The sequence below is a fragment of the Dreissena polymorpha genome, chromosome 13 (genome assembly GCF_020536995.1).
Source record: "Dreissena polymorpha isolate Duluth1 chromosome 13, UMN_Dpol_1.0, whole genome shotgun sequence".
NCBI lineage: Eukaryota > Metazoa > Mollusca > Bivalvia > Myida > Dreissenidae > Dreissena > Dreissena polymorpha.
Window position 1 is genome coordinate 31418111 of NC_068367.1, and position 26904 is coordinate 31445014.

General features: G+C 36.1%; 1 protein-coding gene across 1 annotated transcript; it reads right to left on the minus strand.

Moving 5' to 3' along the window:
* LOC127856583 (NCK-interacting protein with SH3 domain-like) lies at positions 1-26006 on the minus strand. Its single transcript, XM_052392879.1, has 11 exons — positions 25762-26006; positions 21827-21936; positions 20467-20525; positions 19106-19620; positions 18226-18399; positions 17659-17745; positions 15735-15879; positions 14358-14438; positions 13048-13269; positions 10539-10711; positions 1-2469 (listed from the first exon to the last, which is right to left on the minus strand). Exons 1-11 carry the CDS (start codon positions 25927-25929, stop codon positions 2284-2286), a joined length of 1920 nt encoding a protein of 639 aa, XP_052248839.1. The 5' UTR covers positions 25930-26006; the 3' UTR covers positions 1-2283.
* Positions 26007-26904: the final 898 nt, after the last annotated feature.

Below are 26904 nucleotides of genomic sequence, written 5' to 3' on the forward strand. Positions count from 1 at the left end.
TACACTTTTTGGTTTATTGAGGCAATATTTTAAGCATGTGGAATGATAATTAAAACTGTGATAATATAACAAAATGGAAGAAAAAACATATTAAAAACATACATTTTAAGTGTGATCGATTTGTTTTATAATGTACCACAACCAAAAGCTATTTTTCTGTAACTTATAAAAGTATCAGAAAGTGTTAAGGAAAACACCAACTAACAACAATGTATGAAAGATGTATTAAATATATAAGCCTTGCTCAAGAAAACAGTGTTGTGGCCGATTAGCCTTAACAGTCCTCACAGGCTAATCAGGGACATTTTTTGCCTTAACTTGATTTTCGCTAACAAGAGACTCCCTTCAATAAAAAATATTTGTTAAAGCAGAATCGTCTGATTAGCCTGTGCAAACTGCCCTGGCTTATCTAGGACTAAACTTTACTCACATGCAAGTAGCTTGGTTTTCTTGATCAAGGCTCCAATCATATTATTATTGACACATAAAGGTAAACAAATGTAAGTGAGACGGAGCACTCAGGCTTCAGTCAGGCAGCTATACCAGTAACACTTAACAAACTTAATTGTATAGTGCACAATGCCTGAATTTAAAAGTGAAAAAAGCCTTTATTTAAAAGTTATTGCTTTAAAACTTAATGTGAACAATACATTTATTTAAAAAGAAACAATGATTTATAGGGTAGGATTAAAATCCATATTGAATTGTTTAAACATTATTTAGATTTTTTGTAAACAAAAAAAATTCATGTTCAATAACACAAAGTGGTGAAATTTTATATAAAACTTTAAAAAAGTGACATTTTTAATGTGCTACAATTTTTTAAATGAAAAAACAAGTGGGTTTACAAAAAGCTTATCTGCTACTAGGTTAAAAAAAACTGATTATACACAAGACATATATGAATGCATAATCATAATAACATGTTTCAATAATGTTTCAAAATGTACTTAAATACACCATGTGGAAATGCTTTATATGTATTTACATGTAGGTATGAAACAAAATTCTGTATCACTAACAAGGGTAATGTGCACTTAAATACCTGAACACAAACTGTTTAACCATGTTCCATTTGTATATTTTTAATGCTGATGACCTTGAATATAAATATAAAATTCAAAAATAAAAGATACATTTCATCACAATAGCTCAATTTGTTGTTAATGTTCATAATTTAATAACAGAAACCCACTTGACCTTACCCACCAAATACCTAAATAATTAGCCGTGAGGTCTTGATATAAGGTATATAAAGATAAGTTACATCACAAAAGCTCAATTTGTTCCTTATGTTATTGGGCATAATTTAATAATAGTAACCCTTACCATGACCAAAACCTACTTGATAAGGAAGTATAAGAATCTTAATTAAAGCCAAGCTCACTTCTTTCCTTGAATGCTATTGGTGCAAAATTATCTTTTAACAATCTGTAACAATTAAAGCACCTGTTTTGATACAAACATATATATTAACACGTTTCTTTTCTGTTTACATGAGTAAATAAAACAAATGTTTTATTAAGTTTATTCTGATAGCATTTCAGGAATACCTCTGAATGAAATCTCTGGATACACAGTACTACAACTTCACATACTCGTGAAAGATATTAAATACATAAATATATTTATACATAATTTTATTGCTAGCACACTTCTTTGACTTAATCCTAAAAAAAACATTAAACAACCTTTTAAAAAAAGATACAACAAGACGTGTCCATAGAGCATGGATTGCCCAGGTAAAGGTAGCTCCAGACCAGCCTGTGCTCTTATCTTTTATCTCAAAACTCCTCTTCTGTCACAAGCTGTTTGTGGCCATATTTGACTTTGGACCACTAAGTGTAACCTTGACCTTTGAGGTAAAGAGACGGGTGATACAAGCAACTATAAGACAGGCTGTTTTACGGCCAAATTTTAAATTTGACCTAAGTGTGATCTGTGATGTAGGGTGACAAGTTTTACACATACAAGTCGCCTTATTATTGTTAACATTTGTGCAGTTATTTTAAAACCTATCAATATACAGCAAAGTTATGGCAGAGACAGGAACTTTCGTACGTTCAGCAGGACTGAAAAACAGCACTAACTCTGAAGTGTGTAGAGAGAGTTGGCAGGTTATTGAATTTGGCCTCCATGGTCATGAACATTTCCAGAAAGTTTGGTGACGAGCATATGAAAACTGGTTAGAAACTAGAAAGTGAAAAATAAAAAATGCGGACATACTGACAGACAGTGCAGAACTATGTGCCCCTTTCAGGGGTATAAAAAACACACACAAATCTAATCATTAAACATGTTGAGCTTCCTGAAAATGTACTCCACAGTATGTTTATCGTCCTCCATCTCTGTTTCCTCCGTGTGTATTCTGTGCAGACACTCTTTGAGTTCTGAATACCTGTGTCGAGTCTCGGAGTAGTCTGCATTTTCAAGGTAAAGTCGCATCAACTTTAGGTGGGCTGATCGATTCTGAAATAGATTTTTTATAAAATCAAATTACTTTTCTTATGAACCTTGTGTTTTAACAATCAATGCACAAATTATTTGTAATAAAGGTTAACAAGAGCTTTGTCACAGACAAAACAATAATACCCTACTGGGTTAATGTTTCGAAGTAAGTTTAAGTACTTTTTTAGGGTTCCTAAGATTATAATTTTTTTGTTGTTGATATTTTCTGTTACCATATCAACCACATTTATAGTTGGAAGAAAAAAATGAAATAACTGCATATTTTCCATATCCTTTAGGCACCTGGTCGATTTCTGCAGCAAAAAGCTATAGCGTATTGAAACGTATACAATTTTTCTCTTCTCAGAACCGTGGCTTTTTTTCAAGGTCACACCTACAACGTTGTTAAATGTGCATGTTTTTCACAATTTTCAATACTATAACGGATTTTTGCTTTAAAAAAAAATACATTTTACAGTTCATAACGAAAATCGGGCCTAAAATACATTTCTACCCGTCACAGTTGTTTATCGGCAACCATTTATTTGCATAAATACGTTATAATTCGTTTTAGAAAGGCATGCCTCATAGCGGTTTCTTCCGTATTTTTACGCTCAACTGAACGAGAGGGCCTGAAAGGCCCAAAGTTGCTCACCTGAAATAACAAGATATATTTGGAACAAATCTTCTGACCAAGTTTCATGAAGATCGGAAAATAAATGTGACCTCTAGAGTGTTAACAAGGTTTTACTATAGCCATATAAGGAACAAGACTATTGCCAAGCAATATATGTCCCCTACCAGCTCCACCATTGTCAGAAAATCCACCATTGTCAGATTTTTTTTTATTTGTTGCCATAGCAACCAGAATTTTTGATGAAGGAACAAAATGAAATGACGTGCATAATGTCTATATTGCCATCTATCCATGTTTCAAGTTTCATGAACATATATAAGGAACTTTAAAAGTTATCGCAGGATCCAGAAAACCACCATTTTTAGCAGTATTTCTAGCCTATTTGTTGCCATAGCAACCAGAATTTTTGATGTAGGAACAAAATGAAATGACATGCATAATGTCCATATTGCCATCTATCCATGTTTTAAGTTTCATGAAAAAATATTAGGAACTTTTAAAGTTATTGCAGGATCCAGAAAAGTGTGACAGACAGACTGATGGACTGACTGACAGACAGACAGACAGACGGAGTGCAAACCATAAGTCCCCTCCGGTTAAACCGGTGGGGGAGTAAAAATGCCCCACCCCTGGCAGCCATGTTTTTCAACCAACAGGCATCATTTTTTAACTCGTCCAAGATATTATCGGGATAAATCTTCTGACCAAATTTCATGAAGATCGGACAGTAAATGTGGCCTCTAGAGTGTTAACAAGATTTTACTATAGCCATATAAGGAAAAATGCCCTGCCCCTTGGAAGCCATGTTATTCAAGCAAACATAATTATTTTCGAACTCATCCAAGACATCATTGAGACCAATCTTCTGACCATATTTCATGAAGATTGGGCAATGAATGTTGCCTCGAAAGTGTTAACAAGGTGTTACTTTATAGGGATAATACACGTGTTCGAGGGCATGATCATCTGCGGGCGCTAAAAAAATCCGTTTCTGCCCGAGTGCGCGGAGCGGATTTTGAGAGCGCCCGCAGAGTATCATGCCCTCGAAAACGTGTATTTTCGCTATTATTGCATTAACAAATCACACATACCAAAATAAATTAAAATAACATTGAAAATAATATGTTTTGTTCATTCAACATGGACAAAATTATTCGATTATTTCAATACAGTTCAATGTTGTGTTTTACATATGCCTCACTCGGTCATCATCCGAAATGACGAGGCTTTACCTTCAGATAGGCAGTTTTAGAGTTGAAATGTGTTAAAACAGTGGATTAATTGCAAAGTTGAAATGCAGCCGGGCAAAGTAAGAAATGAGGTATTATTTTGGAATTTACAGGAGGAACGTTGAAGGTACATAAACACTTACATTTACAGCATAGTCTTTTGAAAGTGTTGAGTAAATAACCTTAATTTCATTGACATTGCCAATAATATAAAGCTCTTGTCAAGAGAGTGCAGATGGTATAATTCGAAAAGTGGATTGAAATAGTCATTATCCCTGCATGCATGAGGAAACCGGTGCTTATTCAGTTCCCCATTTATGCTTGGAAAGTCGTCGAAGGCTGGAGAAGGGAAGTAACTGTGCGTGGACAAGATTATGGATATGAAAAACACATAACAGGGCTTGAACGGCACGTGAATCGCCTTGTTAATACACGATTTCTCCCGTTCAAGCCCTCCTTTTGCCAAGTTTCTTCACCCCGCCAGAGGGCATTATAGATAGAGTTTATGCAATAATAGCCATATATACACATGTAGCCATATAAGGAAAAATGCCCCGCCCCTGGTGGCCATGTTTTTAAAGCAACTTAAACCATTTTCGAACTCATCCAAGATATCATTGGGACAAATCTTCTGACCAAGTTTCATGATGATCGGAAAATAAATGTGACCTCTAGAGTGTTAACAAGGTTATACTATAGCCATAATAAGAAAAAATGCCATGTTTTTCAACCAACCGGCATCATTTTTGAACTCGTCCAAGATATTATTGGGATGAATCTTCTGACCAAGTTTCATGAAGATCGGATTATAAATGTGGACTCTAGAGTGTTAACAAGATTTTACTATAGCCATATAAGGAAAAATGCCCCGCCCCTTGGCAGCCATGTTTTTTCAGCAAAGGTTACCATTTTTTTAATCATTCAAGATATCATTGGGACAAATCTTCTGACCATATTTCATGAAGGTTGGACAATAAATGCAGTGTTTTTTTCACTGATAGGGGAATGGTGGCGGGGCCCGTCCAAAGGGGAAAAAAAGCGTCGTTTTTTAGGAAAAGGGGAAAATTAAAAATTCACTTGTTTATATGTAATGATATTTATTATATTAATACACATGTTTGTATGAATATAATATTCACAGCTGAATGTCTTTGTCCTTTTTCTTAAAATTAAAATATATATCAATGATTTTTTCAACATTTAAGTTTCAGACAGTTCAGCCTTCATGCACTGTCTCAGTCTTCTTAGCCATTTTGAATCTAACTGGGATCTTTCAAATCAATAAAATGGCAAATTTGAGCATTTTTTATCAATAAAATGGACCAAATTGGAATGATTTTATCAACAAATATTGACAATATATAGATACATCAGGCCTTTTCTTGGCCTTTTTGGGAGAAAAATGCAATTAATGTGAAAAGTCCACTGATTTGCGAAAAACTATTAAATACAACTCTTTATAATTATTCAAAATGATATAAATTATAGCTATATACTTTTTTAGTTGTTTATGAAATAAATTTGAGATATATTTATCATGATTATGAGACAGTTCTTTCTAAAAAAAAAAAAAAAAAAAAAAAATTTTTTTTTTTTTTAACTTCTGGAGGGGATTTTTTTACAAAATGGGGGAAAAATATATACTCTTTTTTGAGGGGAATGGGGCCAAATATCGGCCCCGAAATTGCCATAAAAAACACTGAAATGTGGCCTCTAGAGTGTTAACAAGGTTTTACTATAGCCAAATATGGAAAAATGCCCCGCCCCCTGGCGGCCATTTTTTTCAACCAACCGCCATCATTTTCAAACTCGACCAAGATATTATTGGGATGACTCTTCTGACCAAGTTTCATGAAGATCAGACAATAAATGTGGCCTCTAGAGTGTTAACAAGATTTTACTATAGCCATATATAGCCATGTAAGGAAAAATGCCCCGCCCCTTGGCAGCCATGTTTTTGAAGCAAACGTAACCATTTTCTAACTCATCCAAGATATCATTGAGACCAATCTTCTGACCAAATTTCATGAAGATTGGAAATAAATGTGGCCTCTAGAGAGTTAACAAGGCAAATATTGACGCCGCACAACGGACAACGCACGATGGACAAAAGGCGATCACAAAAGCTCACCATAAGCACGTTGTGCTCAGGTGAGCTAAAAATGAAGTGCATGAGAATACTAAGAAGAACTGTAACGTATTTTTACGAACTTTGTCAATAGCAAATAAACCTCTGTAACATATAAAAACGTATCTTTGAAAAAATCAATACAGATCAATAAACAATATTACACATGATCCGTTGTATGATTTGATCTTTTTTGCCAGAATGTTGTGATATAAACATTCGAAACGCAGGACTTTCTTAAGTTTATACCACAAACATGACAGAAAATCATTGTTTTCAAAATACCACTAATTTGCTTTTTTAAGATGAATTTTAAGCATTTAAATATTAATTGATTTTAACTCAATTATTAACCATAAATGATCGAAAATTTATTTGACAAGTTTACAGTCAACAGACTGTATATTGAACATTCAAAATCGCTGTCTTATTTTAATTTTTGTCTTTGATTAAGTTTCAGTTCATTTTCAAACATTGACAATTGTATTTTTTAAGAAAAAAAGTTTCAGGGTTCCTACGCTTAATAGGGGTCAGGTTTTGAAACAACAAAATTTGCATGCTTTCTATAATGTTGTAGTCGTTCACTGTTAAAATCGCACCCGTTTTGAGGAGAGAAAAAACGTGAATGTTCTAAAAAAACGTGAATGTTCTAATACGTTACAGTTGTGCAAAGGATATATGGCCCTCTATACACATACAGAGTCTCTGCAGGATCTATATTTTTCATACAATTTTTCATCTACTTCTGTAACTGTAACAACAGCAAATATTGTGTAAACAAAAATGTGAAAAAAATGTGAAGTTTCCCGCTTTGGGCTCTCTATCCCAATACCAAGTGTTACCATCCTAGCCTCAGTACTTTTAAAGTTATAACAGGATGATTTTTTTTACAGTTTTCAGATATTTTTGTGAAAGAAACCTCAATCTTTATCTTATGAAAAAAAATCAGAAATAAAGCATGATTTCCCAAACTGGCATTCTATCTACATTCCAAGTTTTATCAAAGTAGCTTGAGTGTTGTTTGAGTTATCATAGGATAAAGATTCAGACGGAAAAGTTGACAGACAAACACAATATGGGTTAACCCATAGTCCCCCTGATTTAGCCAGGTGGGAAATAAGTCTGTAAAAACGACATAACCTAGATATTTGTTATTGGAACGAAAGCATTTAGTCTTTACACTTATTGAACTCAATTCTCTATACATCTCTTCTAAACATGCTTTGTCGTCCATTTGTGACCCTGACCTTGAACAATGGAGGCTGTTTTATACATGCAACATTGTGGCAAGTTATTTTAAAAATGTCAATGAAACTTTGGCTGGGCACAAAATTTGAACAAAAGTTTACTATACACGTGCATAAAAGTGTCACTTGAAACTTGGAATCTTAAGCATGCTTGTAAAATTTCTTCTTAAAAATGTGGACGTTTTTGTCAAAATAGATTAAATTCTATTAATGCAATCTATTCCAGTCACAATGTGACCTTTGAACTTGAATGTGTGCTTTCATCAACCAATGACATCCACAAACAAGAATATTAGTGAAACTGATGGATGCTCCCCGATGATGCGCTTTGTCAATCTATGTGTTAATAACCATCTAAAAACTAGTCAAGATCAATGTACCTATGAAGTTTCATGATCCTAGGCCTAATTATTCCTGAGTTATCATCCGGAAACCATTTTACTGTTTCGAGTCAATGTGACCTTGACCTTTGACCTATTGACCTGAAAATTAATAGGGGTCATCTGCGAGTCACCGTGACCTTGACCTTTGACCTAGTGACATGAAAATCAATAGGGGTCATCTGCGAGTCATGATCAATGTACATATGAAGTTTCATGATCCTAGGCGTAAGCGTTCTTGAGTTATCATCCGGAAACCATTTTACTGGTTCGAGTCACCATGACCTTGACCTTTGACCTATTGACCTGAAAATCAATAGGGGTCATTTGCGAGTCATGATCAATGTGCCTATGAAGTTTTATAATCCTAGGCGTAAGCGTTCTTGAGTTATCCTCCGTAAACCGGAGGTCCATGCAAGGTACCTACATGCCAAATATGAAAGATATCGGTAAAGTTTTGAAGATGCTATGAGAAACTGTAACAAAAGTGTGACGGAAAATCTATTATTAGCCTCCGTGACCTTGACCTTGAACTCAGTGACCTCAAACCTCATCAAAAGGTACAGGTCCATGCAAGGTACCTACATGCCAAATATGAAAGGGATCGGTAAAGTATTGAAGGCGCTATGAGAAAATGTAAAAAAGTGACAGAAAATCTATTATTAGCCTCGGTGACCTTGACCCCAGTGACCTCAAACGTCATCAAAAGGTAGAGGTCCATGCAAGGTACCTACATGCCAAATATGAAAGAGATCGGTAAAGTATTGAAGGCGCTATGAAAAACTGTAACAAAAGTGTGACCAAAAATCTATTATTATTAGCCTTGGTGACCTTGACCTTGAACCCAGTGACCTCAACCCTCATAAAAAGGTAGAGGTCCATGCAAGGTACCTACATGCCAAATATGAAAGATATCAGTAAAGTATTGAAGGCGCTATGAGAAACTGTTAAAAAAGTGTGACCGAAAATCTATTATTATTAGCCTTGGTGACTTTGACCTTGAACCCAGTGACCTCAAACCTCATCGAGAGGTAGAGGTCCATGCAAGGTACCTACATGCCAAATATGAAAGATATTGGTAAAGTATTGAAGGCGCTATGAGAAACAGTAACAAAAGTGTGATGGAAGTAAGGAAGGAAGGACAAACTGGCAACTATATGCTTCGCCAAAATTTTATTTCGGGGAGCATGAAAATAATGTGCCATGAATAATACTTGTTTCAGGGATCGAAATTAACACTCGCAAAATGCGAGTGAAAAATACAGATTGAGAGTTAGTTTGAAGCCACTAGAAATTTTTTGCGAGTGAAGAAATAGTGAAAAAAAAGAGTTATATTGCTAAATGCGCTCAATGCTAAACCGCAGGTCAATTAATAGAACGTCCGAATACCCATATGCGGAAGCTCGCACCTTGTATGTAGACTGGTATACTTATAGTTCATATATGCGAATGGTATTGGTACAAAGATAATGAAACAGTCGATTATCCACACATGTTCACTATAAAAGACAAAAAACCTGAACAGTCATGTCGTCGAAGCGAAAAATAACTACACGTAGTTTCTTTTTGCCCACAGATTGAAATAACAATACGAAATATAAAGCAAAGTTAACCGTTGAGTTGAGAGAAAAAAACGGAAAATAAATTCTTCCACGAAAACAGTGAGTAAGTGGGAAAAAGAACTTCATATATAACACCAAAACTTGTGGTTGATGTCATATTTTATTTAGTTTTAATAGTACTAAACTAATGTCCAAACTTGCTTTTATTTATGTTTCCAGCAAAAGTTGCGAGAATGTTTTTTGATTTTGTGAGCTGGTATTTAAGCTGCTCGCAATGTTTTGCTAGTAGAAAGAAAAGTTAAATTCGAGCCCTGTGTTTAATAGGCCCTGTAAACAATATTAAGTGTTAAAACATTTCCCAAGGTCACACTACACCCACCTGGTTTCCAGGGGACAGGTCAATAACGTGCCTCAGTATGATGTCTATGAGGACCTCAAGGTCACACTACACCCACCTGGTCTCCTGGGGACAGGTCAATAACGTGCCTCAGTATGATGTCTATGAGGACCTCAAGGTCACACTACACTCACCTGGTTTCCAGGGGACAGGTCAATAACGTGCCTCAGTATGATGTCTATGAGGACCTCAAGGTCACACTACACTCACCTGGTTTCCAGGGGACAGGTCAATAACGTGCCTCAGTATGATGTCTATGAGGACCTCAAGGTCACACTACTCACCTGGTCTCCTGGGGACAGGTCAATGACGTGCCTTAGTATGATGTCTATGAGGACCTCAAGGTCACACTACACTCACCTGCTCTCCTGGGGACAGGTCAATGACGTGCCTCAGTAAGATGTCTATGAGGACCTCAAGGTCACACTACTCACCTGGTCACCTGGTGACAGGTCAATGACGTGCCTCAGTATGATGTCTATGAGGACCTCAAGGTCACACTACACTCACCTGGTCTCCTGGTGACAGGTCAATAACGTGCCTCAGTATGATGTCTATGAGGACCTTGGCGTCGTTGGTGTACAGAATGCAGGAGGTGGCAGGCTGGCTGTACATGTCCTGCAACATCTTCATCACACTGTTACATGGGCTGGATGAGTCCTCACTTAACCTCACAGGGTCCTCTATGAGAGACAAAATGAGCTGCACTTAGGGAAAACTGGCTTAAAGCATGTAAATAAAGTGTCGTCCCAGATTAGCTTGTGAAGTAAATACAGAATAATCAGGGATGAAACTTTCAGCTTTTGTGAAATTTTTCGTTATTTTTCTTCGTTCTTGTCGTCCCTTATTAGTTTATTATTTTCACTGTATACACATTAAATTTAAAACTGCATGTCAATGGCAACAGTCAAGAACAAATTGCTCAGAATTAATGGACCACTATGAGTACAAATTGTGTCTTTCAAATGTGCACGCAATGGTGACAACAAATTATATCTAAAAATTCAATTTATTACTTAAGTAATGTAGTATACACTGATCATATTTTTTATGGTACTCAAAATTGAAAAAATTCACTGGCACATTACTTGAAAATAAGCAAATCAATAAATGTAGAAATTGTCTTTGGCATATCTGCATTTCATAGCGATAAAACATTTCATCATGCAATTTCATCGCTTCAAAAATGTGGTAGTTTGATGTACACACTTTAAACATTTTATATTACAGCCATGACTATGAATTAATTTTAGGGCACATAACTAAAAACAAATGCACATGCAACTGCTGTCTCCCATGTCTGCTCTTTATGGTGATGGAAAGTTTAAACAAGAACACTGCTTAATGTGTGCAGACCGCTCATCTATTTTTCTTTTTAAAGGTGAAGGGACCTATCTCAATACTTCAATCTAAAAGAGGGGAGGGGGGAGATGGAGAGGGGTGTATAGTGTAGGGGTGTGGTCATTTATAACATTATCTTTCAAAAAAGAAAATCTTTTGTTTGGGGGGAGGGGAGGGGAGATTCTTGGGTGGGATGGTTGAACAGTCTTTCAAAAATAAAATAATAAAAATAAATATTTGTGTTTATTTTTTAACAATGTTTAAAAAAAAATTGGGGGGGGGGGAGGGTTATGGGGGGTGGAGAGGGAGGTATAGTGTGGGGAGGGGTCATTTATTAGATGATCTTTCAAAAAAAAAGAAAAACAAGACAAAAACAAATCGGGGGGGGGGGGGAGGGAATTCTGCAGTGGGGCTTTTTTTTTGGGGGGGGGGATTCTTGGGTGGGATGGTTGAACCGTCTTTCAAAAATAAAATAATATAAATAAATATTTGTGTTTCTTTAACCATGTTTCAAAAAAATAAATTGGTGGGGGGGGGGGGGAGGGGGTTGAGAGGGGGGTATAGCGTGGGGTGTGGTCATTTATCAGATGATCTTTCAAAAATAAGAAAAACAAGAAAAACAAAAATTGAGGGGGGGGGGGGGGGGGGGGGGGGTTCTGGGGTGGGGCATGGGGGATGGTTTGGGTGGAGTCTATTGTGGTTTGTCAGGTAAGTGTTGCTTTGCCAATGTATGAATCAAATCTGATCATAAATAAAGAAGTTATGGCAATTTTAGCAAAATTTAATACTTTGACCTTGAGAGTCAAGGTCATTCAAAGGTCAATGTCAAAATCAACTTGCCAGGTACAGTACCCTCATAATAGTAAGAAAGTATTTCAAGTTTGAAAGCGATAGCCTTGATACTTTAGAAGTAAAGTGGATCTAAACACAAAATTTAACCAAATATTCAAAGTTACTAAGTCAAAAAAGGGCCATAATTCTGTGAAAATGCCAGTCAGAGTTACATAACTTTGCCTACACAGTACCCTTATGATAGTTAGTAAGTGTTGCAAGTATGATAGCAATAGATTTGATACCTTAGGAATAAAGTGGACCTAAACACAAAACTTAACCACATTTTCAATTTTCTATGTATAAAAGTGGCCATAATTCTGTCAAAATGCCAGTCAGAATTACATAACATTGCATGTACAGTCCCCTTATGATAGTTAGTAAGTGTTGCATGTATGAAAGCAATAGCTTTGATACTTTAGGAATAAAGTGGACCTAAACACAAAACTTAACTAAATTTTCAATTTTCTAAGTACCGGTATCTTACTTTGACTGCCAAGTCCCCTCATGACAGTAAGTAAGTGTGCCATGTTTAAATGCAATAGCTTTGACACTTTGATATGAGAAAAGTGGACCTAAACACAAAACTTAACCGGGCGCTGACACAGAAGCCGACGCTCAGGTGATGACAGTAGCTCATAACTTTTTTAAAAAAAATAAGTGAGCTTATAAAATCACTATAGCAATGTACTTGTTTTTTCAATAAACTTATATTGTTCTATGCGGACTGACTGATTGATCAATCCACATACCTATTGAATGACTGGAATATAACCCTTTTCATAGTTTATCACAAATGTTATTTCTCTCAAAAGCATAGGGCACACACCAATTTCTGGTTACATACCATCCCTATTAAAGAGCAGGAGTATTTTCTCTGAGAACACTTTCACAGTCTTCCTTTCCTCCATCACCTGCAGGACTAGGTTTTTGCTGGGCACATAAAAATGGAGGTTGAAGGCTAGCACAAGATTTACGACCAAATCACTGAGTTGATCTTCGTGCTCTCCCGAGGCAGGGTTTTCGATGTTGTTGAAAAGAAACTGAACAAACTCTGCGTTCAGGTGATCTGAAAAAACAACAACTTTGAACAGTTATATACTTACCGGCAATCAATTCTAATGCTTCAGGATTTTAAGCATAATTTTTTCTACATTTTTCCTTTTGATCTTACTTTTACTCACTTTTAAAAGCCATCTTTTTGTCCATCATTTGTTCTTGTACACTTGAAAGCCCAACTTGTTTGAACAATTGCAACCAAAAAGCCGAAAAAGTATATAGTCCATTGAAATTTATCTAACATAGTATAGAGAAATAACACTAATACAAGTACACCGCAACATAATGCATGTTCACAATTTCTCTCATCTTCGTGTATCAAAAAGCTAATTAGGTTGGAGTGTTGGGACACACTCCAGGTCCACACATAAAGCAGCCCCAGGCCCTGCAGGACCTAATAAAAGTTTCAACACACAGCAGTTCTTGAAATCAGATTTATTGATTGTTGGAATACATACTGGACAATCTTCAATAATATAGCCTTTGATTTCTGAAAAAAGTGAGGTAGTTATTCTTTTAACAAAAATGAGTCAATCAGTCACAGACAGAATTTAACAAGAAACCGTCGGAGACGGGTGATGCTCCCCAAAGGTTCTTTTTGTCACAATATTGCACTATATATTCAGATAAAAGGAAACGTCTTGAGGGCACAGTAGTTGGGGGGACAAGAATTTTTTTATATAAAATTTCAAAGAGCCATAACTCTGTGAAAATCATCCGACCAGAACCCGCTGATAAAATGCACATCTCCTCTTGGTAGTGAAGCTTCCCATAAAGTTTCATTGAATTCCGGTCATTAGTTGCTGAGAAATAGCCCGGACAAGAATTGCACTATATGTGCACTTAATGGAAAATTTCAAAGGGCCTTAACTCTGTGAAAAATCATCCGACCAGAACCCGCTGATAATATGCACATCTCCTCTTGGTAGTGAAGCTTCCCATAAAGTTTCAGTGAATTCCGGTCATTAGTTGCTGAAAAATAGCCCGGACAAAAATTGTGCACGGACGGACACACGGACGGACAGACGAAGCGGCGACTATATGCTCCCCCCAAAATAAATTTTGGGGGAGCATAAAAATGAGTAAATTACAAGATACCATGCAAACTGGCTGGCACTGGTTCCCCTGTTGAAAATATCATTGACAACAGCAACGCTACATAGCTGCTACGCTGGCAGTCTGAAAAACACACACATATATATATATATATAGCTTGGTATGAAAACAGCAATGCAACATAGCTCCTATAAAAATTTCCCCCAAATTGAAAGACAAGACCAACAAAATGTTGGCGTTTCATTTATCAACAAAAAATTGGTCTTACTAGATAAAGTGTTAGTTGTTTATGTAACTGCATAAAACAAATAAATATCAGAGCAATTCAATACAGATCCACTCTACATTTTTTCATGTTCTTTAACACTTTGCCGTCACCTGTGCATGTTCTCCGAGACAATGCCTTTTCAATTAATACAATTACATGTAAACCTCTGTATTTAAGCTTGAATGAATCAAAAGGCCTATTAAAAACACTCGAGTCTGAGTATAACCAGAACTAAGTATAATTGGGGGAGATCTCAAGAATGCTCCCACAGTCAGGATCTTATCAGTGACCTCGCGGTCTCTAAGTGGACACCATATCAACAACTCAACGGCAAGCTTAATACAATTTTATTAAATGTCCCATTTAAATGAGCAATGGGTCATAAAAAAACATGGTGCACATAAGCCATGTAGTGGTTGTTTACAATAATCTAAATACAATTGAAACTTAGATGTTAACACAAACAACTAAGAGTCCAATATTTCTTCTTCGGATATAGCATTTCCTTTGCATTTTGTATACAGTGTAATAACATCTTAAGAGACTTTATCTTATAAACAATCGGATTTCCTTTTTACTTTGTACACAAAAAGAAACAACTATTGTCCGAATTCCAGAGCTATGACTATCAAATAAGTTATATGCAGTGTTTCAAGATTCAGAGCCTTGCTCTGGTCAAAAAAGCTTAATGCATGTGCATAAAGTGTTGTTCCAGACAACACTTTCTGCTTACACTTAAATTACGTTTAGAAGAGACATCCTTTTAAACAAAAACTACCATAAAAGGCCTGCACAGGCTAATATGGGATGACACCTTATGCACATGTGTAATGCCCTGTTTTCCCAGATTTATTTAACTGCCACTATCAGCGGTTGTACCAGCAATATTCAATTCTGTGGTGAGTACACTGGGCTTAATGCATGTAAGTAAAGTGTAGTCCAGGATAAGCTTACTTTCTGCTTATACTTTTTTTTCAAAATTTTTACTTGAAACAGATTAACTATAAACAGCTGAAAGTCTCATCCCTGATAAGCCTGTGCTAACTGCACAGGCTAATCTGGGACAAAACTTAAGGCTATAGGTTTTTACATGCATTTATCCCCGTTTTCCCAGAGCAGGACACATAAGATCCCATAGCAAGCCACTGTACCTTCAATATTCAGCTGTAGTTCCTTGGCTAGCTCTGTGGTGAGTACAGAACACAGCAGTAGTGTGATCACTGGGCCCTTCTTGTCCAGCGTGCACATGGCCCCAAACACTTGCAGCAGCAACAGGCGCAGCTTTAACCGGGTCTCCTGTTAGAGATATTATAGCCTTGTTCTGGAAAAACTTGACTCAATGCATGTGTGTAAAGCTTTAACCTACACTAGAGTTTTGTTTGAAAGAGACCTCCTTTCAACTTAAAATTCCTTAAAAGCTGAAAGTGTCTTCTGTCGGTTTAGACTTAACAGGCTAATCTGGGATGACACTTACATGCATTAAGCACAGTTATCCCAGAATGCTGCTCATAATTACATGGAAGTGTCCAGATAAAGTCCATTACATGGAAGTGTCCAGATAAAGTCCATTACATGGAAGTGTCCAGATAAAGTCCATTACATGGAAGTGTCCAGATAAAGTCCATTACATGGAAGTGTCCAGATAAAGTCCATTACATGGAAGTGTCCAGATAAAGTCCATTACATGGACGTGTCCAGATAAAGTCCATTACATGGAAGTGTCCAGATAAAGTCCATTACATGGAAGTGTCCAGATAAAGTCCATTACATGGAAGTGTCCAGATTAAGTCCATTACATGGAAGTGTCCAGATAAAGTCCATTACATGGAAGTGTCCAGATAAAGTCCATTACATGGAAGTGTCCAGATAAAGTCCATTACATGGAAGTGTCCAGATAAAGTCCATTACATGGAAGTGTCCAGATAAAGTCCATTACATGGAAGTGTCCAGATAAAGTCCATTACATGGAAGTGTCCAGATAAAGTCCATTACATGGAAGTGTCCAGATAAAGTCCATTACATGGAAGTGTCCAGATAAAGTCCATTACATGGAAGTGTCCAGATAAAGTCCATTACATGGAAGTGTCCAGATAAAGTCCATTACATGGAAGTGTCCAGATAAAGCCCATTACATGGAAGTGTCCAGATAAAGTCCATTACATGGAAGTGTCCAGATAAAGTCCATTACATGGAAGTGTCCAGATAAAGTCCATTACATGGAAGTGTCCAGATAAAGTCCATTACATGGAAGTGTCCAGATAAAGTCCATTACATGGAAGTGTCCAGATAAAGTCCATTACATGGAAGTGTCCAGATAAAGTCCATTACATGGAAGTGTCCAGATAAAGTCCATTACATGGAAGTGTCCAGATAAAGTCCATTACATGGAAGTGTCCAGATAAAGTCCATTACATGGAAGTGTCCAGATAAAGTCCATTACATGGAAGTGTCCAGATAAAGTCCATTACATGGAAGTGTCCAGATAAAGTCCATTACATGGAAGTGTCCAGATAAAGTCCATTAAATGGAAGCGTCCAGATAAAGTCCATTACATGGAAGTGTCCAGATAAAGTCCATTACATGGAAGTGTCCAGATAAAGTCAATTACAGCTTTGGAATTATGAACCAAAAGAGGGCTTTAATTAACAAAAAGAGTTTTTAATTTAATTTGTTAACATCACGTGCCAATAAAGTACACTTAACACAAAATTATTTTCAGCTTCTCCAATTAATAATCAATTTGTCCTTTTTCAGCATATTTTAATAAAAAATGCAATATGTTTTCAACTTTTTTTAAAAAGCAAGTCTAAGTTCTAACACAATAAGTTAAAACTCCTTCCAAGCTACAGAATAAATAACCTTTCATTTTAAAACACAATAGCTACGACAAGTGTTTTAAAAAATCACAAACATAAATAAAAGAGTTTTACTGCTAAATATATGATAACTACTCAAAATTTATATTATTTTGATTGACATATTTAGAAGTGTTTATACATGTAGTTATTCAAATTATCTAAGAGAAGAATAATATTGCACTTTCCCATGTGGAAAAATACATTTATGTTTACTCACCATTTGGTAATATTGCACTAAATGATGAATGTTTTCATAGCTATCAGAGGCCAGGGCTCTGAGTGACACAGAAGTCTTGGCATTCTCCTGAAAACGTAACAACTATTTAGCAACGTAAGACACAAAGATGATCAAACAATACACCAGTCATGTTTTATGGACACTCTACTGAAACCCAGTGCGTAATGTATTACTAGGAATTTTCAGTTTCCGAAGATACTAAAATGAGCAGCAACATGCGAAAATGCGTCCTATTCTATATTGACCAATGAACAAACAGACTAACAGTGACTCCATAGCACCTGTGTTCAACATTTGTTAGACCCAGTATACATTTTTTCTAGATTCCAAAAAAGGGCCTAACCTTCCATTCTTGAGAATAATTAATCAACAGATACATGTAGTATAAGGGTAAGGTAAATTTATAATTTGAATAATCTGCATGATCTGCAAGCTTTTATCCTGAAGGGCTTGATAGATTTGTCTTTATGAGTCTCATACTGGGTCAGCACAAGCTAATCTATTGCGAAACTTTGCGCACATGCATTAAGCCCCACAAAACCATACCAGTATGGAGAGCATGTCAAGCAGGCATGTCGAGATGGTGCCCTCATCCTCATGCAGGGCCCAGCTCCTCTGCTGGGAGTCGTCCTTGCAGGCTGTCAGCTGGGAGAACAGCTCACACAGGCGCTCATAGTCAGAACTGGCCTCCTCTACAGACACTGAAGCCTTCACCACTGACTGCATGGGGGGATAGAACTTTATAACATGAGCCTCACTCTGAGAAAAAGGAGCTATAAGTATGTGTGTAGAGTGTTGTGCAAGATTAGCCTGTGCAGTCTGCACAGGCTTATCAGGGACGACACTTTCCGCTTTTATGGCATTTTTATTGTATGCAGAAAGTATCTTTTTAGCAAAAATCTAGTTAAAGTGGAAAGCATTGGCTGTGATTAGCCTTTGAAGACTGCACAGGCTAATCTGGCACAACACTTTACGCACACGCATTAAACCCTGTTTTTTCCCTTAGGTTGGCTTTCATATTATACAAAGTAAAGCTTTGAAGATTTTTTGTCAATAACATTAAGGTTATATTATGAGCTGTTTCAGAGGATACATATTCTTTGAGAATTAATTGCATGACATTATTTTTTGTTATTAACACAAATATACAAAATTAAAATTGAGGATTTATCGACAAATATAGGTAAAATACTAAGTTGTTTCATTTGCCTTGAAAAGCATATTATAAAAGTAGTATGAAAGGCTCCCTTGCAAACAAAGTTCATGACCTCATTTAATACACATAAGGTTCAAAGGGAGAGCTTTTGTTAAATCTTATACAAACAATAGTTTTCAATGACCAGAATAGATCACAGAACTGTGTCTTTAACATCCTTATTAAGATCTCAATAAGACAATATTATGTATATGGTACATTGAAAATTACCTCCTCAGTTGTTTTATAAATCCTGTTGATAACTGAAGCAATTTCTGGAACATGTTCAGAAATCATTCTCAACACCGTTTCAACAGCTACACAAGATTTCTTGTAGCTAATGCCTGTACTTTTCCTGACTTCCTCAATCAAAGTGCTACCAAGGTGACCAGAAATCTCAACATTTTCATCTACAACCCTACCACCTCCACATAATATTCCATCTGTCTTCAGTTTGGAGGGTGATGGAATGGGACTTGAAGCAGTGTCAATAGAGTCCACTGCAGATTTCACATTCATGTCCAAATTGTCTTTGACTGTTTCTAAGTTTTGACAAGTTGATGCAAAATGACTGGAAGTACTGTGTTTGGTAGATTTACTCGTTTGTTCTTTGTGTTCATGTTCTGTAACTCTTGCTGATACATCAGTATTTAAGAGTTGTCCCCCTTCTTGGGTTTTTATTTCATTCACACTGGTGGGTGGGGGAGGGGCAGATCTTTTTACTGATTGACGTTTTGGTTGCACAGCTGAAATTAACAAATTTCAAGTATTTAAGAGGTTAAATTAATATTACACAATATGGCATTGCTAGCTTTAACTCGGATAAAACAAGATCACAGCCATTTGTTAAAATATTGAGTTGATTTGGTGTTCTCCAAATTCAAATTGCTTGAACATATACACAAGTTCAATGTATTGTTCTTTCTAAGTACCTATCAACAAGTCATTGCTTCCTAAAATGCACAAACTACTTCAATTTATTACTTAACCATAATTGTTTCATGAATTATTCCATTAATTTATCCATGATATTTGTTATAATTTTTACATCAAATGATCCTAGTGTGTGCAGAGCAAAAAAATTATTGTCTACATCAGAGATGTGAGAGGAAAGCGGACAAGGACAACGAGCGAGGCCGGGTATTGTAATGCGCATTGGGGGTTAGGGGTAGGGTTAGGGGTCGGGTTTGGGTTAGGGTTAGCATTAACCCTAACCTTAACCCGACCCCTTACCCTAACCCTAACCATAACCCAGGGTTATCTCCCCTATACCAGGCCTCGCTCGTTGTCGTTGTCACTTACCCGATGTGAGATGATGTACTACTTAATGGCGAAAGGGGATCTATGGTATATTTCTCAGTCTTGAAGTCTTTAAAACTTTTTTCATAGTTTTCATACTGTATAATTTCAGTCATTACTTCAGTCCTTAGACAAATACCACTAAGGGAAAACATCAGTTAGTGCATACAATTTATTGTATACCGGTAGTCTTGAAGCAAATTAAGCATACAATTTAATTTATTAATTAATTGAATTAATCAAAGATTCCAATAAAAAACCAAATAATATATTTGAAAGGTTATGCTTTTTACCCTCTTGATGCCCAGCTTGTGAGTTATGCAATACATTTTGTCTGTGTTCTGTTAATTTTCTGAAACAAAAACAGATTAAAATTATGTTTGGTTGGTGTTGATAAAAGTGATGCTTTCATCAACCATGTAACACTATTGTAACAAATGCCATGGGTATGTGAATGAAATGCTTTTCATGAATGAATTACGTTAATTCTAAAGTCACTTAAACTATTCATTGAAAAGTTTATAAATACCATAATCTTCATCAATTTACAGACCACATTTACTACACTCAATGGATAGGTACTAAATCGGTTTACAGATATAAGTAAAAGGGTACTTGTTCATCTTGCTTATCTTACAAAACAATATTGTTGTCAAAAGTCTCATACAAATGCAAAACAAAGTACTGAACTTTATGGTTATATATAGTTCTCAGTTCAATAGCACAACAAGGGCTGTTTGTAAAACATGCATGCCCCCCATATGGGCTGTCCGTTGTAATGGCAGCCATTGTGTGAATACGATTTTTGTCACAGTGACCTTGACCTTTGACCTAGTGACCTGAAAATCAATAGGGGTCATCTGCGGGTCACGATCAATGTACCTATGAAGTTTCATGATCCTAGGCGTATGCGTTCTTGAGTTATCATCCGAAAATCATTTTACTATTTCGGGTCACCGTGACCTTGACCTTTGATCGAATGACCTCAAAATCAATAGGGGTCATCTGCGAGTCATGATCAATCTACCCATGAAGTTTCATGATCCTAGGCGTATGCGTTCTTGAGTTATCATCCGGAAACCATTTTACTATTTGTGGTCACTGTGACCTTGACCTTTGACCTAGTGACCTCAAAATCAATAGGGGTCATCTGCAAGTCATGATCAATCTACCCATGAAGTTTCATGATCCTAGGCGTATGCGTTCTTGAGTTATTATTCAAAAACCATTTTACTATTTCAGGTCACCGTGACCTTGACCTTTGACCTAGTGACCTCAAAATCAATAGGGGTCATCTGCGAGTCATGATCAATGTACCTATGAAGTTTCATGATCCTAGGCCCAAGCGTTCTTGAGTTATCGTCTGACAACCACCTGGTGGACGGACCGACAGACCGACCGACCGACCGACAGACCGACATGAGCAAAGCAATATACCCCCTCTTCTTCGAAGGGGGGCATAAATATATATAATATCATTTAAGAATTTATAAAGAATTTCCATTAATTATCATGTTTGATTAATATATATTTCTTTACCATACTATTAAATTACTCTGGCTAACTACCTTGTGTTGTTGTTTTTTTTGAAACTGACAAATGCTGTTGATTGGTGAATATACAAAACTAAATAAAAACTTATTTCATTATTACTTGAGATTTTCTCTCTGTATGTGTGTGTACTGACCACCTTTGCTACTAGCTTCATAATGTATCATCTCCAGTGCCCTATCAATGGATTTCAGGATCTCAGCAAGTTCTACCTGCATTGCACAAAACAACAATTGAATCATTGAAGGAACAACCATTAATATCAATAGTTCATTATGATGAAACATTAGGTCACTGGTGGAAATTAACATCACACAGAGCACAATGTTTTCCAGAAAAATTTGAGAAGCAAGTTATATTTTCAAAGTAGCCCGCGACTAAGCAATAAAATGGGTGTATTTGCAACATTTGTATTGATACTTTGGGGAAAGTAGCCGGCATCTAGATTGAATGTAACCGGTGAAATCAGCGGCTGCCGGTGCTTCTGGAGAACACTGAGTGCATGTAGTTTCTTTGGACAAAATTTCAGCAGCTCTAGTGATGACATAAGATTATTGACACCTGTTCATGCATATTTTGAGATTGTAGTTAAATCTGTGGTGCTAATTAGCGAACTTTGATGATATAATCATAAACAAAAAAGTTGTATTGTTGTAAGTTCCATGTAGCTTGTTGTTTTTCTATTTAGCTCTCAAATGTCGCAACTTAAAAGATGACCAGTATTTTACCCAGGACATCCAAATTGTTTTATGATGAAGTATGCCTGGTAGGCTTAGTTAGGCTCGATTGGTCATTGTCGGCTCGGGTACATCTTATATGTACCCTGGGTACTCTTAAGTATACTTACATGAACCCTGGGTACGGTAAATATATACTCAAACGTACCCGGGAATTAAAACTCTAAATTGATCATTGTCCGCATTTAAAAACAAATTAATTATGTTCACATTTATGGCAATTTTCTGTTAAATGGCCACTATATAATCGAAACTCATACTCAAAAAGCATGTTGATTCAGTTTTTTTAAAAGAGAAGTTTGTTTAAGATAAACAATATCATTTTTAGGTAATCGGTAACGCATTTTACGACATCGGATTTTGGACGGGAATACAACTCCGGTACAGTCTAATATCAACCGGGTACGTTTTAGTATACTTACCATACATGGGGTACATGTAAGTATACTTAAGAGTTCCCAGGGTACATGTAAGTAGTACCCGAGCCGACAATGACCAATCGAGCCTTAGGTACATGTAGGTGAGCCCCAACACCAGTGTTCTCCAGCAGTGATTTTTTTCACCCAATTGGGAACGGGTCCAGTACCTATGCCATTGGGAATTTTTTGAGTCGTGAAATCACCAAATTGGGAAAAAAACGAGTCGCGAAATCTTCCAATTGGGAAAAATCAGTTTGTGAATTGTACCAATTGAAGAATGGTATTTTAATAACTTTGTTTAACTTTTGCCAGCTTTAAATGACACAGTAAAGAAACATAAACTTTTATTCACAGTCTTGCACAGTCTCTCTCAGACACCCCCAGGCTGCATAGCCTTATCAGAGCACTAAGTGTGCCTTGTCCGTGTCTGTTTCGTTTGTCTGTGCAGACTGATGAACTTTTTACAAAGCCAAAATTGCTTAAGGATTTGCTTTTGACTTCACTAGGCTTTCATTTCTTTCTGTAATACCGGTACTTACTATTGTGACTCATGGCGAATATTGCCAGAAGTGTAAGAAAATTTGGACTGGTTTATATTTAGCAATAACATACACGTATTTAATGTACAAATGTAACATTAAATGTTTAAACCAGTCAATGAGTGAGAAGTCAAATCGGCCGCAAGTTAAAATGGTCTCGAAATACGTCAAGTTGGCGTTTTCGGGGATTATTTACTCGATTTTGATTGGGATTTTTTGGAAATTGGGACGGGTCCGGTTCATTTTGGGAACGGGTCCGTAGGTCATTGGGAACGGGTCCGTTTACTGACCAGTCCAAAGAAGGAAAAAATCACTGTCTCCAGGAAGCATCGGCACCTGGCTATTTTACCAGTTACATTCAAACTTGATGCCTAATACTTTGCCCCAAAATATCAATTGAAATGGTGCAAATACACCCGCTTTATTGCTTAGAACTTACTTTGAAAATATAACTGGCTACCCAAATTTTTCTGGAGAACACTGCCTAACAGTCAACACCAGGCAAACTTTACCCAGGAGAACACAAATCAATAATGATAGTTTCACTATATCTTAAAGGGCATTATACCATCTTTTGCCCCCTGGGGCATTTGAATTTTTTAAATAAATAAATATGTAATTACCGGTACTATCTTATTCATCTGTATCTTTCAGACGCTTGACATGATGACATAATATTGTAGGCGTGTCTAATATAACAAACTTAATATTATCTAAGAGATATATGCCTGTAAATTCTTACTCTGCCATATAGATATTGATATTGTCTTTGACTGACATTCCAAGCGTATAAAGTTTTTTAATATAAACCATTTTCAAACAAACGAAACAAGGCTCTAAAGTGATTTACAGTTGCCCTGTCTCTTGCTAAGTGCAATAATTTGCCATTTACTATATAAAATAGCATTCATTCCGTAACAATGCGAACATTAATACACGTGCCCCAAAAAGAATGCCTAGCCCCATTTTCTTGTAGCTTGGAGGCCCCTGAATAAAACCCACTTCTGGGGAACACACTTGATCCCCTTGAGTAGCATTGTTTTCAATACAGACAAAAAATTTGTCACTATATATATACAACCGTCTTCTGCCCAGGGTAATTTGCCATTTACGATATAAAATAGCATTCATTCTGTAATAACGCGTTCCGTAATAACGCGAACATCAATACACTTGCCCTAAAAAGAATGCCAAGCCCCATTTTCTTGTAGCATGGAGGCCCCTGAAGAAAACCCACTTCCAGGGAAAACACTCCCCTTGAGAAGCATTGTTTTATATACATAAATAAAAATCGTCACTATATATATACTACCGTCTTCTGCCCCGGTTGATTTGCCATTAACGAAATAAAATAGCATTCATTCCGTTATAACGGGACCATTAATACACTTGCCCCAAAAAGAATGCCAAGCCCCATTTTCTTGTAGCATGGAGGCCCCTGAAGAAAACCCACTTCCGGGGAATAAACTCCCCTTGAGTAGCATTGTTATAAAGTCAGAGATAAAAGTCGTCACTATATATATATATACTACAGTTCTCTGCCCTGGGTGAGAAGGCGGTAGTTTATATAAGAAATTCACTCTTTCTGTCTTTCTTAACTATGTTTTGATTATTATTTCTGGGCAAGTGTCTTAATGTTCGCGTTATTACGGAATGAATGCTGTTTTTTTAAATATTCTTTCTGTCTTTCTTATATACTACTGTCTTCTGCCCTGGGTGAGAAGATGGTAGTATATATAAGAAATACACTCTTTCAGTCTTTCTTAAATATGTTTTGATTATTATTTCTGGGCAAGTGTCTTAATGTTCGCGTTATTACGGAATGAATGCTTTAAAAAAAATAAAATTCTTTCTGTCTTTCTTATATACTACTGTCTTCTGCCCCATGTGAGAAGACGGTAGTATATATAAGAAAGACACTGTTTCTGTCTTTTTTAAATATGTTTTGATTATTCTTTCTGGGCAAGTGTCATTATGTTTGTGTTATTACGGAATGAATGCTTTTTAAAATATTACTTCTTTCTTTCTTATAACGTTGACTATTGGTGACGTCAGTACGTTATTGTTATTCTGAAAGATCGTTTGTTAACACATTGTTATTATAATACTACCGTTTTATAATAGCACGTGACTTATATTACACACGCCTTCTATATGGCGTAATCATGTCAAGCGTCTGAAAGATACAGATGAAAAAATAAGTACCGGCTACATAATTTTTTAATTTTCAATAAAATGTCAAATGCCACGGGGGACAGAACACAGGATAATGTCTCTTAAAGACGTCATCGAATATTAAACTGCAAAAAAAGCACTCAACGAAAAAATTACAATCAACGTACTACGTCCTTAACCACATAGTTTTTTGGAATGTATCCGACTTCTCCGAAACCATTTTGGGCCAAGTACCAGTCTTGTTGAGAAGTGTCAAGCACGGTGAACTGATCGCCCGTTTGAAAGGACAAATACTTTTTCACGTCAGTTTTATAATCATACAACGCACGATACATCGTAGAAAAAATAATCAGAACAAAGACATAAATCAATGAATCATTGCAAAAATTGACAACCGGTGCATCTGCCAAAATTGGCGAGCTTGATTGTGCGAATTGCTGTCATAACCGATTAAGCGGTTACTTCCCATTAACAATTATTTTTTAAAGCAGGTAGCTGGTAATACAAAAGTCTGCAGTAATCTACCAAAATCTATTTAAATAAACCACAACATATATATTTTAAAGTTATATTAATTGTATGTTTGGATAATATATCTTAAAATGATAACAAGCAATTAATGTATTTATTGTATTCATCGTATACATAAACAATCAAGTATAAAACACACGAACAATTGTGCATCGATTGGCGATTCTTCAAAATGTGAAAAAGGAGAAAACTAGATACACAAAACCAGAACTCATATTTTATTATTATTTGCAACGTAAACTATTTGTATAAACATCCCTGCAATGAAATACAATGTCAGCACACTTGTCCAAAGCACATAACGGTGTATTATTCGTATATATAATCATGGCCAGTGAGCACAGTTGCCATTACCGTAACGATAAAAAGTCTTATTAAATTTAACAAATTTGTTTTAAATAACTCATTATCAACTTGCATATGCTAGATTTTAATGTTTCTTCATAAAATTCTAAATTCTATCAGAAAACTTATGTTTAGTTAAATAGTTTTTGGGTAAAAAATCATGCATTTTTAACATTTTGATTGAAAATAAAACTAATAAAAAACGATAATTTGAAAAATTCTAGCTAAAGTTTAGAATTCTTGAAACAAATCTTATTGTTCACACAATTAATGTCATGTAACCAAAATATATTTCTATGCGTACTACGGGATTTATTGGGAAATTATGCGATAATGACTTAGTATTACGGACATGACGCGAACGTTGCGATGATGACCATTTATTGAGACTGCACATGGTAATTTTAATACAGCGCTTTCAAACACACTTTTAC